Source organism: Phaenicophaeus curvirostris, chromosome 1, assembly GCF_032191515.1.
Source record: "Phaenicophaeus curvirostris isolate KB17595 chromosome 1, BPBGC_Pcur_1.0, whole genome shotgun sequence".
NCBI classification, from domain to species: domain Eukaryota; kingdom Metazoa; phylum Chordata; class Aves; order Cuculiformes; family Cuculidae; genus Phaenicophaeus; species Phaenicophaeus curvirostris.
The window spans coordinates 64,441,157-64,460,551 of NC_091392.1; the positions used below are offsets into that span (position 1 = coordinate 64,441,157).

At 39.3% G+C, this 19,395-nt stretch overlaps 1 protein-coding gene across 4 annotated transcripts in view; it reads left to right on the forward strand.

Annotated features, from left to right (window-relative positions):
- The window catches only part of IPO8 (importin 8), a 52,682-nt gene extending 34,560 nt beyond the window's left edge, over positions 1-18,122 (forward strand). For 2 of the 4 annotated variants that reach the window (XM_069860201.1, XM_069860209.1), the window contains 6 exons: positions 572-667; positions 2,136-2,356; positions 9,722-9,927; positions 11,709-11,954; positions 12,616-12,731; positions 13,508-18,122. In XM_069860201.1, the coding sequence (XP_069716302.1) occupies positions 572-667; positions 2,136-2,356; positions 9,722-9,927; positions 11,709-11,954; positions 12,616-12,731; positions 13,508-13,522 (900 nt within the window). In that variant the 3' untranslated portion in view covers positions 13,523-18,122. Of the gene's footprint in view, positions 1-571; positions 668-2,135; positions 2,357-9,721; positions 9,982-11,708; positions 11,955-12,615; positions 12,736-13,507 lie in introns of those variants that run through there. The other 2 variants (XM_069860225.1, XM_069860216.1) reach the window with 2 other exon arrangements.
- The last annotated feature ends 1,273 nt before the right edge of the window (positions 18,123-19,395 follow it).

A 19,395-nucleotide genomic window follows, 5' to 3' on the forward strand; every position in this document is an offset into this window, starting at 1 on the left:
TAGATTTTTAAGAAACTTCTAGAGACTGAATGTGTGAGAATTCTGCTGCTTTGTCAGGTTTGATTGACTCTGACCATAGGGTTGAAACATACTGAGAAGCAGCAATCAGTTTCACATATATGCGCATATACGTGGAGTGATTGCATACATCTTGTTTTTAATCAGAAACTAGCCTAGAGATAGGACTTCACTTTGCCAGGCTGTTAATCTGCCAGTGTCTATTAGAATTGAAATTAAAAAATCAAAACAGAATGTGAAAGACATAATAATTCTTGTGAGTAACATTGCCTTTAAAAATGGAAAGCAATGACATATGAAGAATACTAACATTCATGAAGAACTGTAGCAGTTTCTTCTAAATTCTTAAATTCATCTTTAGCAATTTATCCTTGTTTAAGTTCTGCAGAGATGATTTTTTTAATGTGTCTTAATTCCTCACAAGATATAGCATAAATAGATATGTATATGCCATACAGAGTTTTTTTTTTCATGTCTGCATGTACAGGAGCATTTGCTTTGAACGTTGTCAGTGATTATTGCTGATAAACTGAATTGTCATTCTGGTTGCTAGGTATTAACAGGAGATGCAGGAGAAGACGCAGAGTGCCATGCAGCCAAACTCCTAGAAGTAATTGTTATTCAGTGCAAAGGACGGGGTATCGACCAGGTAATATATATTGAACAGGTTTTCTCTTCTACTGGTTTCCAGTAACCTGACTGTGATGCTTGAGAAATTAAGAGAATTTGAGGAAAATGTAAAGTGTAGGAGTGGGGAGAAAGACAGTAAGAAGTCAATGAGCTCAGAAAAGTTTGTAACATTTTTTCGTAATGTTTCTGGGGGAGTTTGAGTTTGCTTGGAGTTTTTTTTTTTTAAGATTAGGGACATATGGGCATGACTGGCAAATGAATATAGTCTGACTGGTAAGGATATAGAATAATGTACAGGATTGTCTTTTTTTGCTTTCATCCTATAGGATTTCCCTTTGGATGCAAAGCCACATTGTTAAAACTAATGTGGCTGAGAGGTTAGCTATACGTATACAACTACCAAGTTGTTTCTTCAAGCAATATGAACTTGGTTATTTTTATTATTTTTAATTGCTTAGTGCATTTGGAAATGAATAATTTTTTGTGTGGATTGTAATCGCTGGGAAAAACATAGTCATGGTTTTCCAGAGTTTCTTAGAACACAATTTTCGATAGTAGTCTTTTTCCTGTTAAGGGCTAAATTCTGATCTTATGTTTTACACAGTGCTCCAGCCTAAGCTACTTTAATATGTCACATTTGATGTTGCTACAGTGCAATCCACGGCATTCAGTAATAAATTTTCAGTTGATTTCACTGAAACTAATATAACTTTACTAATATAAATCCAAAATAACTGAAGATAAATATGTTCCCTGAAAGACTGTATTTTTCAAAGAAATCTGGAAGAGGTTAAAGTGAATTGTATGCATTTGCATTGAAATAAGTATGTGGTGGAAGGCTTAATTGAACTCCACTACTCTGTGAATTAAAATGGTTGCACACTGAACTGAAACTCGTAAACTAAAACATAATGCTTCCCAAATTGCTATGAAGCATAAATCTGCACATTGAAATATATGTGTTTGTTTCATTGTGTATATATTTGTGCATACTTGCTTTTATCTGAATAAACTCATACCAAACTTTTATAAGAAATTTAACATCACTCTATATTTGTTAGGAAAAATTTCTTTTTCTTGCAGATTTATGTAATTTCATTTTTAATGGCTGTTAGTTTTGACATTGTTTAGTATCTTTATTTAGAGATGAGAATATCTTTGAGTTCTTTTCTAAACCTTTTATACGTGCTAGAACAAATTCCACCAAATGTCCCCAAATATTCTCCTCCATGTTGAAAGTAACATTGGTAATTTTTAGTTTAGATTATACCTCTTTTGAGGAAGATTTATAAGCTTGTCATCAGAGGCTTAAAAAGCTTTTGTGCTAGGAAGTGAGTAGAATGGTATTCCTAGCTTATACCTGGACTTCAGTTAACTCTATAGAACAATTCTGATAAAAGTATTTTAAACTTTTTTTTTATAGTCCTACAGCATGTATAATGCCTGTTTTGTTTTGTTTTTCTTCTCCTTCCTACTTATATGCCCAGTGTATTCCACTCTTTGTGGAGGCTGTTCTGGAGCGGTTAACTAGAGGAGTTAAAACAAGTGAGCTTCGTACCATGTGTCTTCAGGTTGCCATAGCTGCACTCTACTACAATCCTGACCTACTTCTGCACACCTTAGAGAACATCAGATTTCCACACAATTCTGAGCCCATCACTGCACAGTTCATAAACCAGTGGATGAATGACACAGACTGTTTCCTGGGGTAAGTATTGTGTTTCTTTCTTTTAAAAAAGTCCATGGTTTTGATTTTTTTGTTCACTTCTGTTTGTATCCCTAGTCGTATAGACGAAAGAGTTCTCATTCCTTGGTTAGTCTAAATAACAGTAATCCACACCAGGTCTAATTGCTGTGCTGCCAGTAAAGGTGACCTATGTCCATGTAATTTTTCCAGGTGTGTTGAGCTGAAACAGAGTGTATACATCTTTTCTAATCTATATTTTTTAAAGTATTTTTAACTGCTCCAGTTAATGATTAAAAACCATAATTTGCTGCAATGAACCCCACACTCTGATTTTAATCCCTGCAAGTTGTTCGTGATCAACTTTGCATGTTTATTGCTATGCCATTGATGTAATGACTGTTTTAGCATACTCCTGAACTTAAACTTCATTTTAACCTCCCTTGAATATGTGTGTGCACTGCACTAGTGTGCACTTGGGCAGGAGCTGAACATTTGTAAAGTAAATGAAGGTGGACAAAGCCTGTCATCATGTAGCTAAGCATGCACTTGATGCTGGGCAGATGTGAAGTCCAGTGCTCAACAGTTAGTACTTGCTTCTCAGCTGAGATGTGGCATCTGACTGTGAGATTCAAGTCCACTTAAGGGCAAAGCAGACAATCAGATATAGTTAACATCTACCTCTCACCTTCCTGCTATGAGTTATGTTTTGTCATTGGAGGCTGCCATCTGACATCATGGGTGTCTGTGCATACTCTATGCCAACAGACTATGTGAAGTGTTAGTATGTTAGGAATCATGCCATGAATGAGCATGGGCTGAGACAAGCAGCTTTTAACCTGTAGATACTTTAATTTAGGTTGTCACTCTTTTCCTACCTGTTTTTTATCGGTACAGTCTTGTCATTCCAATTCTAAACAAATCTCTAGAGGGCTTCTTATAAGATGGATTCTCCACTCCCCAGTAATCCAAATACCTTTTCTCCATACCAGTTCTTATTTGAGTTAATCTTTCTTGAACAGAATTTTATGAAATCTGACAAAAGAAACCCTGAGACTGTGCCTTTAACTCTTCTTATTTAACAAATTAAGAAAGTCAACTACAATCACCCTCACAATAGCTCCCTTCTGAGCTAACACACAGCTGTGTGTGATGCTGCCAATGTTCAAAGCAATTCCACTGATCATTTTCTGAAAGGTTGTCAAAGGTCTTTGTCATTTTTGCTTTCACAACTTCTACTGATGAAAAAATGGTTTCCTTTGAACTCCCAGTTGATCTTTGGGAAGAGATGGGTATTAGCTAAAAACTGCTACACAGAGAAAGTGTTGTGGGCTGGCGTGTTGTCTTGATGTTAACTTACTGTTCACTTTTGTACACTGATATTTTCTGACTGAGGATAAGACGTGTATATCGGAACACATGTCCTCTCATATTGAGTGAAGTGATCAAGTTGAGCCATGTCTCACTGTGACAGGTTAGAACATGTTCGGTAGCCATCTCTTTGTCTCTCCCCTCCTACTCTTGGCTCCTGAGCTATAGGGTTATTCTCATTTTTTTTCTGTTGGGCCGCCTATGCCATCTTGATATAGCTGTATTATTGCCTCAGTGGCTATCTTGACTTCAGAGCTGTGTGGTGCATACAGCATTGCTTTTTCGTAACTGTAATAAAATAGCAGCTCCCAGTCAGTCAGGGATGAGCTGGTATATTGCAGGTTTTGCTCTCAGCATGTTCTTCGCTGTATTTTTAAAACACATACCAAATGTACACGACAAAGACTGTTTTCCTCCCTCCTCTGTCCTAACTATACAGTTTAGTGGGGTGAAGATGAAAATGCAGCAATTTGTAGAATTGCAGCACAGACTACCTTATTTTAGGTCTGTTGATTCTTTATGTTTTCCTAGAAAGAAAACCACTTGGAGATAAAAGAGAAATTGCCTGCTTTGCTGTATACAGCCTTCGTGCAGATTCTCCTTTCGTGTCTGTATTTGAAGGTGTTACCATAGCAGTGTTTCCTTGACGAAAAAAAACATTAAAAGTACTAAATTAAACCGATAAAAAATGAGGAAAAGATCTCTTACTCATTATAATAAAACTGGACAGTTCATACTATCACAAGCATTCTGACTTCTTCTGCCTGCTCTGTATATCCTATGTCTGTAGTATGTCCTGTGTCTTAGCGTAAATATACATCTTACAAGTTAGAGGAGTTACTTAAGTTGGTAACAAAGAAAGCCTGAAGAACCCAATGTCCTCATTTCTTTTGGAGTGCCAGTGGCTGAAGAAGGACAACTTTTAAGTCTACCTCTCCCACACCTTGTAGTAATATTGTTGTTAATTACTACATTATTTTTAGTTAATTACTGAATTATTTACCGACTTCAGAAAAGAGCAAGATGTTTTAGGATTTCCATGTACTGGGGTTTTTTTAAGTTCTTGAGATGCAGCTGTTTGTGCTGTCATTTTCTCCACTGCATATCAAATGCTGAACCCATACGGAAACAGTATGAAAGAAAATATTCTGTATAGGTGGAAAACTTGTCATTCCTTTTTTAAAATAAATAAAAAACGAAAGAGATTTATAGCTTTAAACAACTCATCTTGGAGCATTCAGTGGGAAACTGGTTAGATCCAGAGGGGAAAATTGCTGCAAATCTTAATAGGCCCCAGTGAGCTACAGCTTAACTTCCAGGTTTTTTGTGTTGCTTTTCAAAAAGGATCAGCTACCACAACTACTGTTCAACTAAATTCTTCTTCAGAGCTGAGACAGAAGTTGACAAAGCCTGTGAAAATGAAACGTGGAGATTCTGCTCAGACTCCCTGCTTGAAGGGCAGCAGAAGATTAAAATGTATCTTTCTGACCTACTGCTACCAGCAGTGAAATAAGGATCTGTAATATTGTTTAAGTCTAAAAATTACTATTCCTTCAGTGCTATCTGCTCAGTATGTGGCTTCCAGGTGCAAAGCTTTTGCTGTAGTACTGCTTGTCAGGCACTGTGATGTGATGTAAGGGACTTTCTTTCCCTTGGGACAGCGCTGCTTCTAGAAGACCATTTGTTTTAGTAAGGGTAATAAGAGTCATCGTCTGGGTAGCAGCCCAATATTCCAAGGCCTAACGGAACAGGAAAAGGCAGAAATGCAACCAAAATATGGCTTTCTTGAAACTGTTCCTTGGGTCCACCTGTGCAGACTTCCTGTCTTGATTAGTGAAGACAGCAGTGGGCACATTGATTTGTACAGTTCTTTTCTCACCAGCCATCGTTCACTGCTGCTTTGGTTTACAAATAGAATCTTTCTAGCAAGAGGCAGTTCTAGGTTTAAATTCAAGTAAGTTGGAAGACTCACATATCCTAGGTAACTTGGAGAAGTTCAAAATAGATCCATCTTCAGATGTGAAGGACCAGGTGAATCTTACTGCCATTTCTTTGTCAGCCATACAGAAAACCTGTGACTTACTAGTAACAGTGGCTCTTCGAGATGCTTTGTCCACATAAATCTCACACCTCTCTGTCCTTCTTCTGTTCCTGTGAAGTTCTAGCATCCATAGATCCTGCTCTGCTAGCGCAGTAGGGTCATGTGTGTCCACATGCTCTCAGGCTGGAGTCAACAGTGTTTGCCAAAAGAATGCAGCATTTCTTGAATAGCTCTTGTGAACACATGAGGTGGAATCCATGAGAATAATACATTTTTTAAGGGGCAAAGCAGTTATGGCAAGCTAAGTAGTAGTTCTACCATGTTATTATAAATATGGAAACTATTTAAAACTGATTAGAAATTTGGAATGTTAAAAATGATACAGGCAAGGAAAACTCAGAAATCAAGACCATATAAATCCAGTACTCCATTGTGGATATTACATATTTGTGGATGTGTGCCCTGTGTGCCACGGTATGTATTTATTTATTTATGTTTTCTACAATAACTTCAGTTTGAATAAGGGCAAGAGACTGAAAAGCCATTTGTAGAAACACCTGTTCCTTACTGTTTTCCACCTTTTCCCTGAGATCCTGGAATCTGGGTGAGACTTCGGCGTGACTTAAGCTTACTTTCATGCTAAGAATTCTTCTGTGGAAAGAAAACCTAACTTGCTTCATGAGACCTTGAGTAAGTGAGGTTATGTTTTTTAGAAGCTGAATAGGGGGATTTATTTGATAGGGTAGTTGGAAATTCTAGTTTTCTCAGAATTGTATACAAAACCCCAGGCTTAAATAGGAAAACAGGGTTGGTTCCAACTTTGCAACTAGAAAGAAATAGCTAATTGTTTGTAGTTTGTCCAGGAACTGGACTGACGTAATAGAAATCAACTTGGATCTGACATAAATGAGCACAGCAAACCAGTAAAGGAAAGGCCTAGGGATTTCCCTTTGAAATCCCTTCAGCTCCATTTGGAATACAGAAGATTTCTAGATCTTTTTGTCCTGTATTGAAAGGAAGCGTATTAGCAAGAAAAGGTCCTGCAGATTATGAGGACCACACACAACTTGTTAAAAAATAGACTCATCTAGGAGTTGTGCATTGCTCTGCCATGTGTTGCACATTTAGCACTCCAGACTTGAAATACCATTGAGGAACCAAGCAGAGTCTGTAAGCCCCAGAGTCCTTTGCTAGGGAGGACTGTTGTGTGCTACTGAGCAAATGAGTATGGATCTCCTCAAGGACAGAGTATGAAGGAGAGTTGTATCCAGGCTCCCTCATGCAGACGAAAGAGTACTGAAATAATGAGCCTTTTGGTAGCAAAGGAATGATCCTGAAACCATTCTTTGCCATTACAAAAATACGTAAATGGCATAAAACTCTGTTTTGCTTGTTCAGTCCTGTGGCTGCTTGATACAGCTGGGGCATAGTAGAATGCTGAAGTTCAGGCTGGCTGGATGCTTATCCTGCAATTTGTCTCTGCTGGCAGGTGGAAGAAACAAGTCTACTTCTGGCTCAGTTTTACTAAAGATGGCTCGATGCCTGGATTCCTCCTGTCCTGCTGGGTCTTCTAATAGCATGCATATTCTGAAGACATGTGTTTGTTCTTAGAACTTCTCTGTTTAGAAGCTTTAAAATGGAGCATGACAAATATGCTGTAATTTTTGGCCATTTGGGCTGCTTCCTAATGATGACTCCCTTTTAAACAGCAGTGCTTGATTCTTGCACTTTCATTTGCCGTCCAGAAAAGATAATTTAGTATGAAGCTAAGCCACTAATTACTAAGATTTTTTGACTTTTTACTGTGTTGTGTTTTGCAATTGGCATTGTGTAATGGTAGCTTTTTCAACTGTGTTATAAAAGGTGGTGCCAAGTGTCATTAACCACACTGGCATGTGTACACTGAAATTGCTTCATTATACATTTGGAGTTTGAAGAAATCTCATGCCTTCCTGGTGTCAAGATATGGTACAAGTCTTATGCATAGATTACAGAGCTTTGGTCAAGCTTGGATGAAGGTTCTGGCAGAGAAAGGAGGTAGAGAAAGTTCTTTCCTTTTTTACTTGCGGTAAGGACAACTCTCCCCCCAAAAATATGCTTCGTTTGTAGGTGGCATCATCTTTAGCCTGGATTTTAGTCTTCACAGAGTTGCTGTGAGAGGAAATGGTTATGAACTGGTTTTCAACATAGATAAACTGACAGGAGTAAGGCATTTATTTTTTTTTCATGAACACAAGCTGTGTTCCCCTGACTCAGTTTCCTTGGTTGGTTTGTACGCCCTCTTTTGTGCCCCCTTCCTTCTGAAAATAAAGTATCGTATTTAGCAGATGGAAGGACACTCTTCACCTACTTGCATTTTGGTACATTTTTTTAACACATGTAATGGAGCAGCCAAACCCAACGTGACAAAGCATGCCATTTGATATCCTAGTTGACTTTGTTTTTCTTGGAAGGTCTTCTGTGATCATAATGTTACACATAGTCATATATGATTTATTGTTTTGTCAGCTACTCTGAGTCACTTCACTAAGCCCTAACAGAACTAACAATGTGGGAGGTGTAATGAAATCCCTCCAGATCCCCCCAGCCGTATTAAGTTCAGAAAGCTCTAATACATGTTCTGTTGTATTACTTAAAGAATGTTATAGTTCAGTAACATATTGTATGGGGTATTTGGTAATGAAATTGTTAGCACTTTAAAAATTGTATTTCTGTAGCAATTTTTCAAGTAGTAGATTCAGCTGCCTGTTCCCCTCTAAGAGTTTTTGTAGCCTGTGGCGCGTGTCTTCTTAATTTCTTTCTCCTCTTTCAACTTGTATCCTCTTCATCCCAAAGTAAAAGAGATTCAGTAATGATAGTATTTACCAAGAGACTGGCCATTTTCTGCCAATGCTGGAGGTTTGCTTGATTTCTGCAGGTCTTGCTGAAACTTCTTGCTGGAAATACTTGTCCTGCAGAAGGCTTGCATAGAAGTTGTCAGCATCAAATTGAATAGTTCAAACAAATAAAGATCCCCCTCAAGCCCTTAAAAGCAAAATACCATAATATTAGAATAGAGTTAATTGAATACTATTGGTGTTTCCAGTAAAGGAGAACCAAAGAGTCTCCAGAGGCAGTTAGAGAATTTTTCCCTGTCTCATTTGCAAATAATTTCTATTTCTGTAAGCAAAAATCAATTCTTATTTTTAAGAGCATAGGCTTTTACCTAGTTTCCTGGCTATGGTCACATACAGATCTTTCTCCTACTAACTTAATGATTTTCTTTCCGTTCAATTATCTATAGTTTGTTTGTTTTACTGGAGATCTACTTATTTGCAAGTTCCCTGTTGCAGTGTACTGCCAGATATTCTTGATACACTGGAATTATTTCTCTGCTTTCACTGGAGTTAGCAATGTGCCTCAAATTCATGTTGGAGGTCAGACATATAATACAGCCATTATGATGGACTCTTAATAAACATGTTTAAATACAGCTAGCCCTGCAGCACTCTGTAAATGAACCCTGTAATTCAATGCATTCCTGCTTATCATCACACTTCGCTAATAGTCTTTTTGCTAATTTCAGCTCTTGCAACAGTACTGCTATCAAAGCCAAGGCAAATTAATTTTCCATCCTATTTAAAGATGATAATCTGTATCAAATGCTTTATTAAAGACAAGATATTCTACATAATTATTAAACAGTATTTATTTAGCATTACAAACATTGCATTTGGTAGTCAGAAGCAGTTCTTCCAGGAATTTGACCAGTGCTTGAAAATTATTTAATTGTTATTGGGCAACTACTTTACCAGTGGGGAACTTGCACTCAAAACAAAGGAAATAATGTGTTTAGGAGCTTTGAACGTAGACACTGAACACAGCCTCTGCGACATTACCTCTGTCTTCTGCCATTTCAAGCACCAGAACTTTAATCCTCTCTACGTATCCTTGCAGTGAAGATCTGTTTTTTGTCTGATGTATGGGTGTTGTTTCAGACTCCATGACAGAAAGATGTGTATAATAGGATTGAGCATCCTAATGGAATTGCAGAACCGACCACCTGCAGTGGATGCTGTGGCCGCCCAGATTGTCCCTTCAATCCTCCTCCTCTTCCTGGGCTTAAAACAAGTTTACGCCTTACGAGAACTCCTAGAACATGAGGATCATGCTAAAGATGAAAATCACGTTGCAGAAGATAATGGTAAAATCTCCCCTTTTCAGATTGTGGATTTTGTCTGGAATTAATTTAAAGGGGGTAAGAAATTGCAGTTCATTTTTAAGACTCATTAGTCTGCTGAAAATAGCTTGGCTTACTGGGTACTTGAAAGATCTTCTTAGGAATTGATTTTTCCTCCCAAGATGTAATCAAACCGTTTCAATGTATAACAGCTAACACACTCTGTGAAAGGGTAGTATTGGTTTAAGAGTAGCAATAAAACTCTTCTGGGTTATGAACGTGCTCTGTCTTCTCACATAGGCAGCATGAGTTTGCCAGGACTGCACTGGTTGTGTTCTTGATTCCTGGAAAGAAGCTGTTGCTACTACCTATTTGAAAGGCGTGTTCTGGTGAACTTCGAAGGAAATCCTAGCCCGTCTTCTTTGTGCAAATGGAAAGTGATTTGCAAAGTGGGGTTAGAGACAGCTGAGGTTTCTGAAAAAGACAGACCTCTTCTTGCTGTGTCTGCCAGAATGGAAAAAAACGTGAAAGAATACCTTGTGGAGAGAATTGTGGGGAGTGAATTTTACATAGCATTGCAGGCATACATGTGTGGCCGTATTTGACTTGGAACAGGAGACTGATGGTTTGAGGTTTGAAAATCAGATTGGATGTAAGCAGATTATGTAATCCACTCAAATTTCACACAATTATTCTGTAACGGAATTACAGAATTCTTCTCAATGCAGAGGAATACAGTGTGGAAACAGCACAGTAATTCTCAAGTCTCTGTCCTGTGATTCAGTCCCTTTGCTTGTTGCAGATACAGTCATCTTCGAGTACCTGAAGGGGGCCTACAAGAAAGCTGGGGAGGGACTTTTTACAAGGGCATGTGGTGATAGGGCAAGAGAGAATGGCTTTAAATTGGAAGGGGGAAGATTTAGATTAGACATTAGGAAGAAATTCTTCACAATGAGGGTGGTGAGACGCTGGCACAAGTTGCCTAGGAAAGTTGTGGATGCCCCCTCCTTGGAAGTGTTTAAGGCCAGGCTGGATGGGGCCTCGAGCTGCCTGGTCTGGTGGGAGGTGTCCCTGCCCATGGCAGGGGCGTGGAACTGGGTGATCTCTAAGGTCCCTTCCAGCCCAAACCATTCTTTGATTCTATGATCTTTATTCTTTCTAAAACAGTAAGAGCTGAAAGTTTGGAATTGGAGGGAATTTTTTTTTTATCTTGGTTATTAAGTCAAAAACATTTTCCTTAAGTAGGAAATAGCAGTGTTTAGACTTGCATGTTGGAGTTGCATTTAATTCAGGACATAATAGTTGTTTCATAAAGAGAATGGAAGGTAAAGCTAAGTGAAAGATGCTATTTTAAGTTTGTTCAAATAAAGGAGCACTCTGAAAAATAGCAGACAGATATTTGGTCTACGTCTGGTTTTCTCTTTGTTTTCTGTCAATTTGCAAAGTCTGTGCAAGTCTCTGTTCTTAATTTAAAAAGCACAATGATGGAACACTGTCAAGGATACATTTTCTCAAAAATTTTGGATCGTATAATTGCATGATGACTGCCTAAATGAAAGAAGAAAAAAATGGTGATTTAAAATACCCCAGGTGTGCTCAGAAACAAAAGTTTAACTGCTCTTGAATGGAGGAAACATTTTAACAGCTTCATTTTTCCAATTCTAATAAGATTTTGGGGGAAGAGTGTTAACAGAGGTTCCCATTTCCAGCCAAAACCTAGATTTATTAATTGTTCTTCATTAATAAGTCATTGTTTCCTTATATTTTTAAACATTATTTTCCAAAACACATCAATACTTTCACAGAAGAGATACTGAGTGATGAGGAGGATACAAATGAAGTGAGCCAGGCGATGCAAGAGAACCATGGTGGAGGAGGAGGAGGAGGAAGTGGTGGTGGCGGCGGAGGTGGAGAGGAAGAGGATGAAGATGATGATGATGATGACTGGGATGAAAATGTATTGGAAGAGACTGCTCTTGAAGGGTTTTGCACACCTCTTGACCTTGAAAATGGTGTTGATGAATACCAGTTTTTCACACAAGCACTTTTAGGTATGTGTTTGGTAGTTGGCAGAATGATAGAACGTGAAATAGTTTGGAGATGTATATAGTCATCGCTGAGAAAAAAACTTTACTTTGTTGTAAGTAATAATTTAGATTATTGAAACTGGAAAAATGTGATCTTGCTTTGTAATGTTAGTCCCAAGATTTTCTGGCTTACAAATCCTGCAAAAAACAGGTGGTACCAAATATGGCCAGTGATTCATTCTCTTCATGTTCTCTTCCACAACTTTTCAGTGACGGCCTAAATAAGTGGGACTCGGTCACTAGAGGGACTCATATATCTAAATGTTTGTATCTTTCTAGATGTTAATATCATAATGAAGAAATTATTTTCTCCATTTCCTGTTTGAAGAATTCTGTTGCTTTTAGTTTTGATATGAGTTTTAAATGAAAAGATTCACTTCAATGTTGTTCATGAATAATGGCCTGTTTCAGAAAGCAGAGGATTTAATAAAGTTCCCCAAATTGAGTTGCCTTTATTACAGTGGGGACTTTGTGCTAAGAAAACTGACAGGAATACTGAACCTGTTTTGCAGTGCAAATTCTGTTTAAAATCCAACTAGAGATTTTGTGTGTTTCATTTTGTTCTTCTGGAATTAACTTGCAACATAACCTCATAATCAATTTTCGTCCATTCCTGTTCTGACAGCGGTGCAGAGCCGAGATGCAGCCTGGTACCATTCACTGACAGCGCCGTTGAGTGAGGATCAGAAGAAACAGCTGCAGGAAATTTATACATTAGCAGAACACCGGCAAAATGCTGCAGTGAGTCACTTCTCTGGGGCCATTTTCTCTCTTGCAGGGATGCTGGAACTGCATCTAATCTGTAACAACAGAGAGAAAAAAAATCTCTGTGCTAATTAACATTTCCTGAGAAGCGTGAGTAGGATATTAGGTTTATACTATCTCTTACGGTTGGACTCGATGATCCGGTGGGTCTCTTCCAACCTGGTTATTCTGTGATTCTGTTATTCTGTGATTCTTGCCTGAAAGTGCGTGTTATTCAGAGAGGTTACTTTTGCTTCTGATTAATTGCCTTCTCATTGACATGGGCTGCTGTTTGAAGTGGGTAGAAACCAGTTTTGTACAATCTGACATTTGAAATGAAGAGTAAATCACGCAATACCTAGCTGTCAGCCAGGTATTTGATGAAGATTACTACAGATTATTATATGTTTAACAGTTTTGTAACTCTTTAACTGCTAGCATTGCCTTCACAGTCAACATAAGTTTTTAGCTGTTTAGAAAGCTTGCATCATGGAAATTGAATTCAGATTTAATGGAAAAGCCCTCAGAATAGTGTAACATAGACTGATTCTGTAGAGATCAATTTCTCAGCTCTGTTGAAGAGGTGTGTGTGTTTGTACACTTAGAGAAAATTTTGAGTGTCATTTATTACTGTCACTGCATTTAGGGAATGAAATTTTGACTCAACCTAGAGCTTTTCTACAACTTTGCATTCTTCACTGAGCTGTATTGTTTGTGGCAAAAGCATTCGCTGTAGACTATTTCTCATATCCTTTCCCTTCTTTGAATTCTAGAGACTAAGGCAATAGAGCAACGTGGCTACACATTTGACAACAAAGGACTGATAACAGCATTTAACATTGCTGGAAGTACTCCTGGTGGCAACTGAAGGATCAGCTATAAAGGTCAATGGGAAGGGTCTCACCGTTGCATTTTCTTGACATCATCATGACTTCTGAGCAATAGGGAAGGGTAATTTAATGCTGCTGAAGGTTTTCTGGAAAATTGCAGTGTACTTACCCCACCAGAATGCTCTTCCTAACTGGCTACTGTAATATACAAATTCTTGTGGTGTTTTTATAATTTGATGGACTGAAAGGAAACATTTGTCCTCAAGGAACCTGAATGACTAGGAGGAGCCAGGCTGCATCTGATTGAATTGCACTTCTCAGGTTTTTGCTGTGCAGAATTGATAGATTCGTATGGATAACAGTGCCTTCTGTTGTACATGGATTGCCTGAACAAATGGATTTTGGAGTGCATTATAATTTTTTAAGTGTAAGGACATTTCTTGATACACTGTAAGCCTTGGTTCCATGTTTTCCTGTCAGCTGCTTTTTACTACTCAGTTTAATTGTTCATTGGTTGCATACACATTGCTGGATTCAGAATATAATCTTATCTTCCCTATTTGGTGTAGACCAAATGTGTAGAGGGAGATGTCAGAGTTGCAAAGCATACACTGGTTACATCAAAGGGTCTTAACACACTTGCAGGTTTAGAATGTGAAGTTTGGATTGGAGATAAAATTTTTAGACCAGATTTTGTCTCTATGTCTTAATTTCTTTATGATTTAAAAATATTTGCCAAGCAATTTTAAGCACATACTGGTAATGTATTTCTTTAGAGCAGTGCTCTGCCTTGAAAGTTGAAGCCCTTCCTATACCCTATCAGATTTTCAATACCTGTAGTGAATTACAGATTGCTGGCCTTGTACTGTGCTGAAGCTTTCGTTTTTTATATGTCAGAGTAATTATAATTCAGTCTGGTAAAATCTGAAGTGCTCTACACCTTGGCTTCTGTAAAAGGCCAAAGTGTCTCTGCCTGTTCCTTGCCCCATCCCTTTGAATTTTCTCAGCCTGGCAGTTGTGGAGCAGAAGGTTCCCTACTGCTTTCTTTTTTCTTGCACCTTTGTGTCAGACTCTCTCTGGTGCTGTTCTCTGCTACTGCTTTTCTTTTAACCCCAGTAGCTGCAGACTAAAGTTGAGCAGGTTTGTGTAGGTTTTTCAATGCTGCTACTCAACAGTGAAAATTCTCCCTTTTTTGGTGTGTTGTACATATGGAAAACTGTGAGAATTCCAGGGTGAATTTCCAAAAGTGAGCAATACTTCAAGCTGCTTGGACAGGCTCTTCAAGCTCAAGCAGCAAAAGGCTAGGAAGCCCTTTGTTTTGAACATGAAAAACATAAGTCACTTTTGCTAATTTAGGCCTAGGGGTGTATTGACTTGAGATGGTAGGAAGGCATTATATCCAGTTTTTTTGATGAGATTTTTAGAAACCATAGAAGTTTTGAAATGCTTCACAAATTTAAGAAATGTTCCTTGGAACTTAAGGATATGGATGGCTCCTCTCTTACCTGACAATTGAAGTTAATTATAGGCAGGTAAACTGTTTAAGCCCTTTATTAATTTATTTAAAAAAATGAGATTGTCGAGTTGGGTTTCTTTCAAAGTCCATTTTCCTTCTTTACACCGGCATGCAGAGTAGAAGAGGGATTTATTTTTCTTCTGCTAATGAGGTTGCTCACACAGTCACAAGCTAGTATTTAGGAATTAATATGTTGAAGGAAAAGTTTGCTTTTGTATAGCATCATCTTTGTGTCACTCAGCTGAACTATGGCTGCTCCCTAGTTCTACTTCTTGTATACTTTTCAAATCAACTGCCAAGAAAATTTCATCCAGATGTTTCTTACAAGGAGTTTAATCAGCAGCGTGGAGTCGGGAATCTTTGTTGTCTATTTTGCAGTGGGGGTCAGAGTTGTCTGACGGGATGGCATGTAAAAAGGTTAGATGCCCTTCCCTTCCCAGGAGATTCATGAGTAAATGTTTCTGCTGGCAAAAGCAAATGTTAATTATTTTATTCCTTTTTTTTAAAAGGGATTTCATCCAGAAAGATTTATTGGGCTCTAGCCTCCACTTTAACATGTGGTTCTCTTTTAATATGATAAATATCCGTTTGTACATGATCATAAATAGTAATGGAATTTAGGGATTTCTTTCTGAGCTGTCTCCAGCTTTATACTACATTAAAGGGAGAGTAACGCAAATGTGCATTACTGTCTCACTTTGAAGCCAAAGTAATCATGGAATATCAGATACCAGCATCGGCCAAACAACCATGATGTATTTGCTGTTGGAAATATATAGAGAATCACGAATGTATTGTAAAATAAAACAAAGGCTGATAACCAGTGACCTATGTTGCCCTATGCCCATGTTCCCAAAACATGGAGGTCACTCATGAGTGACATGGGGACTTTGCACAGGAAATTATCATTATGAGGTTATAATCATAGCAAATGCTAATGTACATGATAAGCTGCTTTTTCAGGTAAAATTTACTGAACACAGAATCATTTAGGTTGGAAAAGACATTTAAGATCATCAAGTCCAACTATAGACTTAGCATTGAGAGGTTCATCACTAAACCATGGCCCTGAGTGCCACATCTATCTGTCTTTTAAATACCTCCAGAGATGGTGACTCAACCACTTCTCTACACAGCCTGTTCCAATGCTTGACAACCTTTCAGTGAAGAAATTTTTCCTAATATCCAGTCTAAACCTCCCCTGGTGCAACTTGAGGCCATTTCCTCTTGTCCTATCACTTGTTACTTGGGAAAAGAGACCAACACTCACCTTGTTACATCCTCCTTTCAGGTAGCTGTGGAGAGGAATAAGGTTTCACCTCAGCCTCCTTTTCTCCAGACTAAACAACCCCAGTTCTCTCAGCTGCTCCTCATAAGACCTGTGCTCCAGCCCCCAGCTTGGTTTGCCCTTCTCTGGACATGCTCCAGCAGCATAATGTCTTTCTTGTAGTGAGGGGCCCAAAACTGAATGTAGTATTCAAGATGCGGCCTCACCAGCGCTGAGTATGGGGGGGTCAATTGCTTTCCTACTCCTGCTAGCCACAACATTTTTGGTACAAGTCAGGATCCTGCTGGCTTTCTTGGCTACTTGGGGACACTGCTGGCTGATGTTCAGCTGGCTGTCAACCAACACCCTCAGGTCCTTTTCCACCAGGCAGCTTTCCAGCCATTCATCCCCAAGCCTATGGTGTTGCTTGGGGTTGTTGTGACCCAAGGGCAGGACTCGATACTTAGCCTTGTTGAATCTTGTACAATTGGCTCAGCCTATCAATCCAACATGTCCAGGTTCTTCTGTAGTGCTTTCCTGCCCTCAAGCAGATCAGCGTTCCCACACAACTTGGTGTCATCTGCAAATTTACTGTGGGTGCACCTAATCCCTTCATCCATGTAATTGATAAAGATATGAAATAGAACTGGCCTCAGCACTGAGCCCTGGGGAACACCACTCATGACTGGCTGCAAGCTGGGTTTAACTCCATTTACCACAACTCTTGGGGCCTGACCATCCAGGCAGTGTTTTACTCGGTGACGAGTATGCCTGTCCAAGCCAAGAGCAGCCATTTTTTTCCATGAGAATGCTGTGGGTAACAGGGTTGAATACCTTACTAAATTTTAGGTAGACAACATTCACAGGCTTTCCTTTGTCTGCTAAGCAGGTCACCTTGTCATAGAAGGAGGTTGGGTTAGCTAAGCAGGACCTGCCTTTCCTAACTTCCCTGATGACTGGGCCTGTTCACCTGGTTCTCCTGTATGTGCTCTGTGACAGCAGTCAAGATGAACCACTCCATAACCTTCCCCAGCACTGAGATCTGACTGACAGGCCTGTAGTTCCCTGGGCCCTACTTCCAACCTTTCTTGTAGGTGGGCATCACATTTGCTCACCTTCAGTCAACTAGGACCTCCCCAGTTAGCCAGGACTGCTGATAAGTGGTGGAAGGTGGCTTGGTGAGCACTTCTGCCAGTTTCTTCAGTACCCGTGGGTGGATCTTATCCGGCCCTATAGACTAGTGAGTGTCTAAGTGGTGTAGCAGGTCACTAACCATTTCTCTTGGATTATGGGGATTCCATTCTACTCCCTGTCCCTGTCTTCCAGCTCAGGAATCTGGCTACACAGAGAACAACTGGTCTTACTATTAAAGACTGAGGCGAAGAAGGCATTAGGTACCTTAGCCTTTTCCATGTATTTGTTACAAAGTTCTCCTGTGCCCCACATCTAATAAGGGCTGAACATTCTCCTTAGCCCTCCTTTTCCAGCTAATGTATTTATAGAAACATTTTTTATTGTCCCTCACTGCACTAGCCAGAGATCTTGGGTTTTGGATTGCATATGCTGTTTTGTCACTCTTATGCGGTAATTCTTATTTTCCTTTTGTTTTGACTGCTTCTTTTTGCGCTCTCTCTCTTTCAAAGTGGAAGTACTTGATTTGTTTTCAGACAAAGCCAAATCTCTAATCAAAATAGCCAGCTTCAGAGAGAGTGCATAATATCAGTGTAAAGAAAAAGCTAACACTCACACACCCCTCCCCAAACCCCAGAAAGCCACATGTGCGCACTCTGATTGAAATAAATGTGCTTTGGGAGTGTAAGTCAAAATATGTAAAGAATGCTACACAAAATGATATTGTGAGATTTTTTGCTTTAGGGGGAAAGGCTGCCTGTGGTGTGTCACAAAAACATGGAATGAACTGCTTTAGGGACATGCCTTTTGCCTGTAAGGTATGGGCAGTTTGTGTCTCTGGATTCCATTGTACATTGTAGAGAAGGCTGGAGAGTAGCCCTATGGAAAGGGATCTGCGGGTTCTCATTGACAAGTTGAACATGAGCCAACAGTGTGCCCTGGCAGACAAGAGAGCCAACTATGTCCTAGGGTGCATCAAGTACAGCATTGCCAGCTGGTCGAGGATAAAAAGCATATGAAGCTACTGGAGAGCGTCCAGAGGAGGGCAACAAAGTTGTTGAAGGGTTTAGAGAAGAAGTCATGTGAGGAGTGGCTAATGTCGCTTGGTCTGTTCAACCTGGAGGCTGAGGGGAGACCTCATCACAGTTTTGCACTTCCTAACGAGGGAAGGAGGAGGAACTGACGCTGGTATCTTCTCTCTGGTGGCCAACGATAAGACCTGAGGAAATGGCAGGAAGATGTGCCAGGGGAGGTTTCGGTTGGATGTTAGGAAAGGATTCCTCACACAGAGACTGATGGAGTATTGGAACAGGTTCCCATGGCGCCAAGCCTGACAGTATTCAAGAAGCATTTGGACAACACCCTCAGACACATGGTGTGAATTTTGAGGTTGACCTATGCAGGATAGGAGTTGGACTAGATGATCCGTATGGATCCCTTCCAACTCAGATCATTCTATGTTTCTAGAAGAGAAGGTGGGACAGTACAGGATTTTATGTATTTTTTTCTTACTGTTAAGCAAGAGTCTGACTTGAGATTTTTGTGAGCTAAAGGAATTGTAGATACCATGAATGATTTAGATTGGATGAGTGAGCAACCTGGTGGCAGGGGGATTGGAACTGGATAATCTTTACGGTCGCTTCCAACCCAAACCATTCTATGATTCTGTGATTCTGAAATTAGGTGTCTTTTGCTTCCAGAATACTTTTCAGCCTTTTTTCTTCCCTCTTTTCCTTCCCTTTGTCAGCCACTATTTTAATGGCTATTTCAGGAGATATTCAAAATATCTGAAAAGGTGAATCTTAAACAAATTCTTTTAAAATCATGTTGATTTTGAAGCAATGCAACTTATCTATTGCATTTGTATCCACAGAACAGTCTTTTGTTTGATATATGCAGATCATGCAGAACTACAAA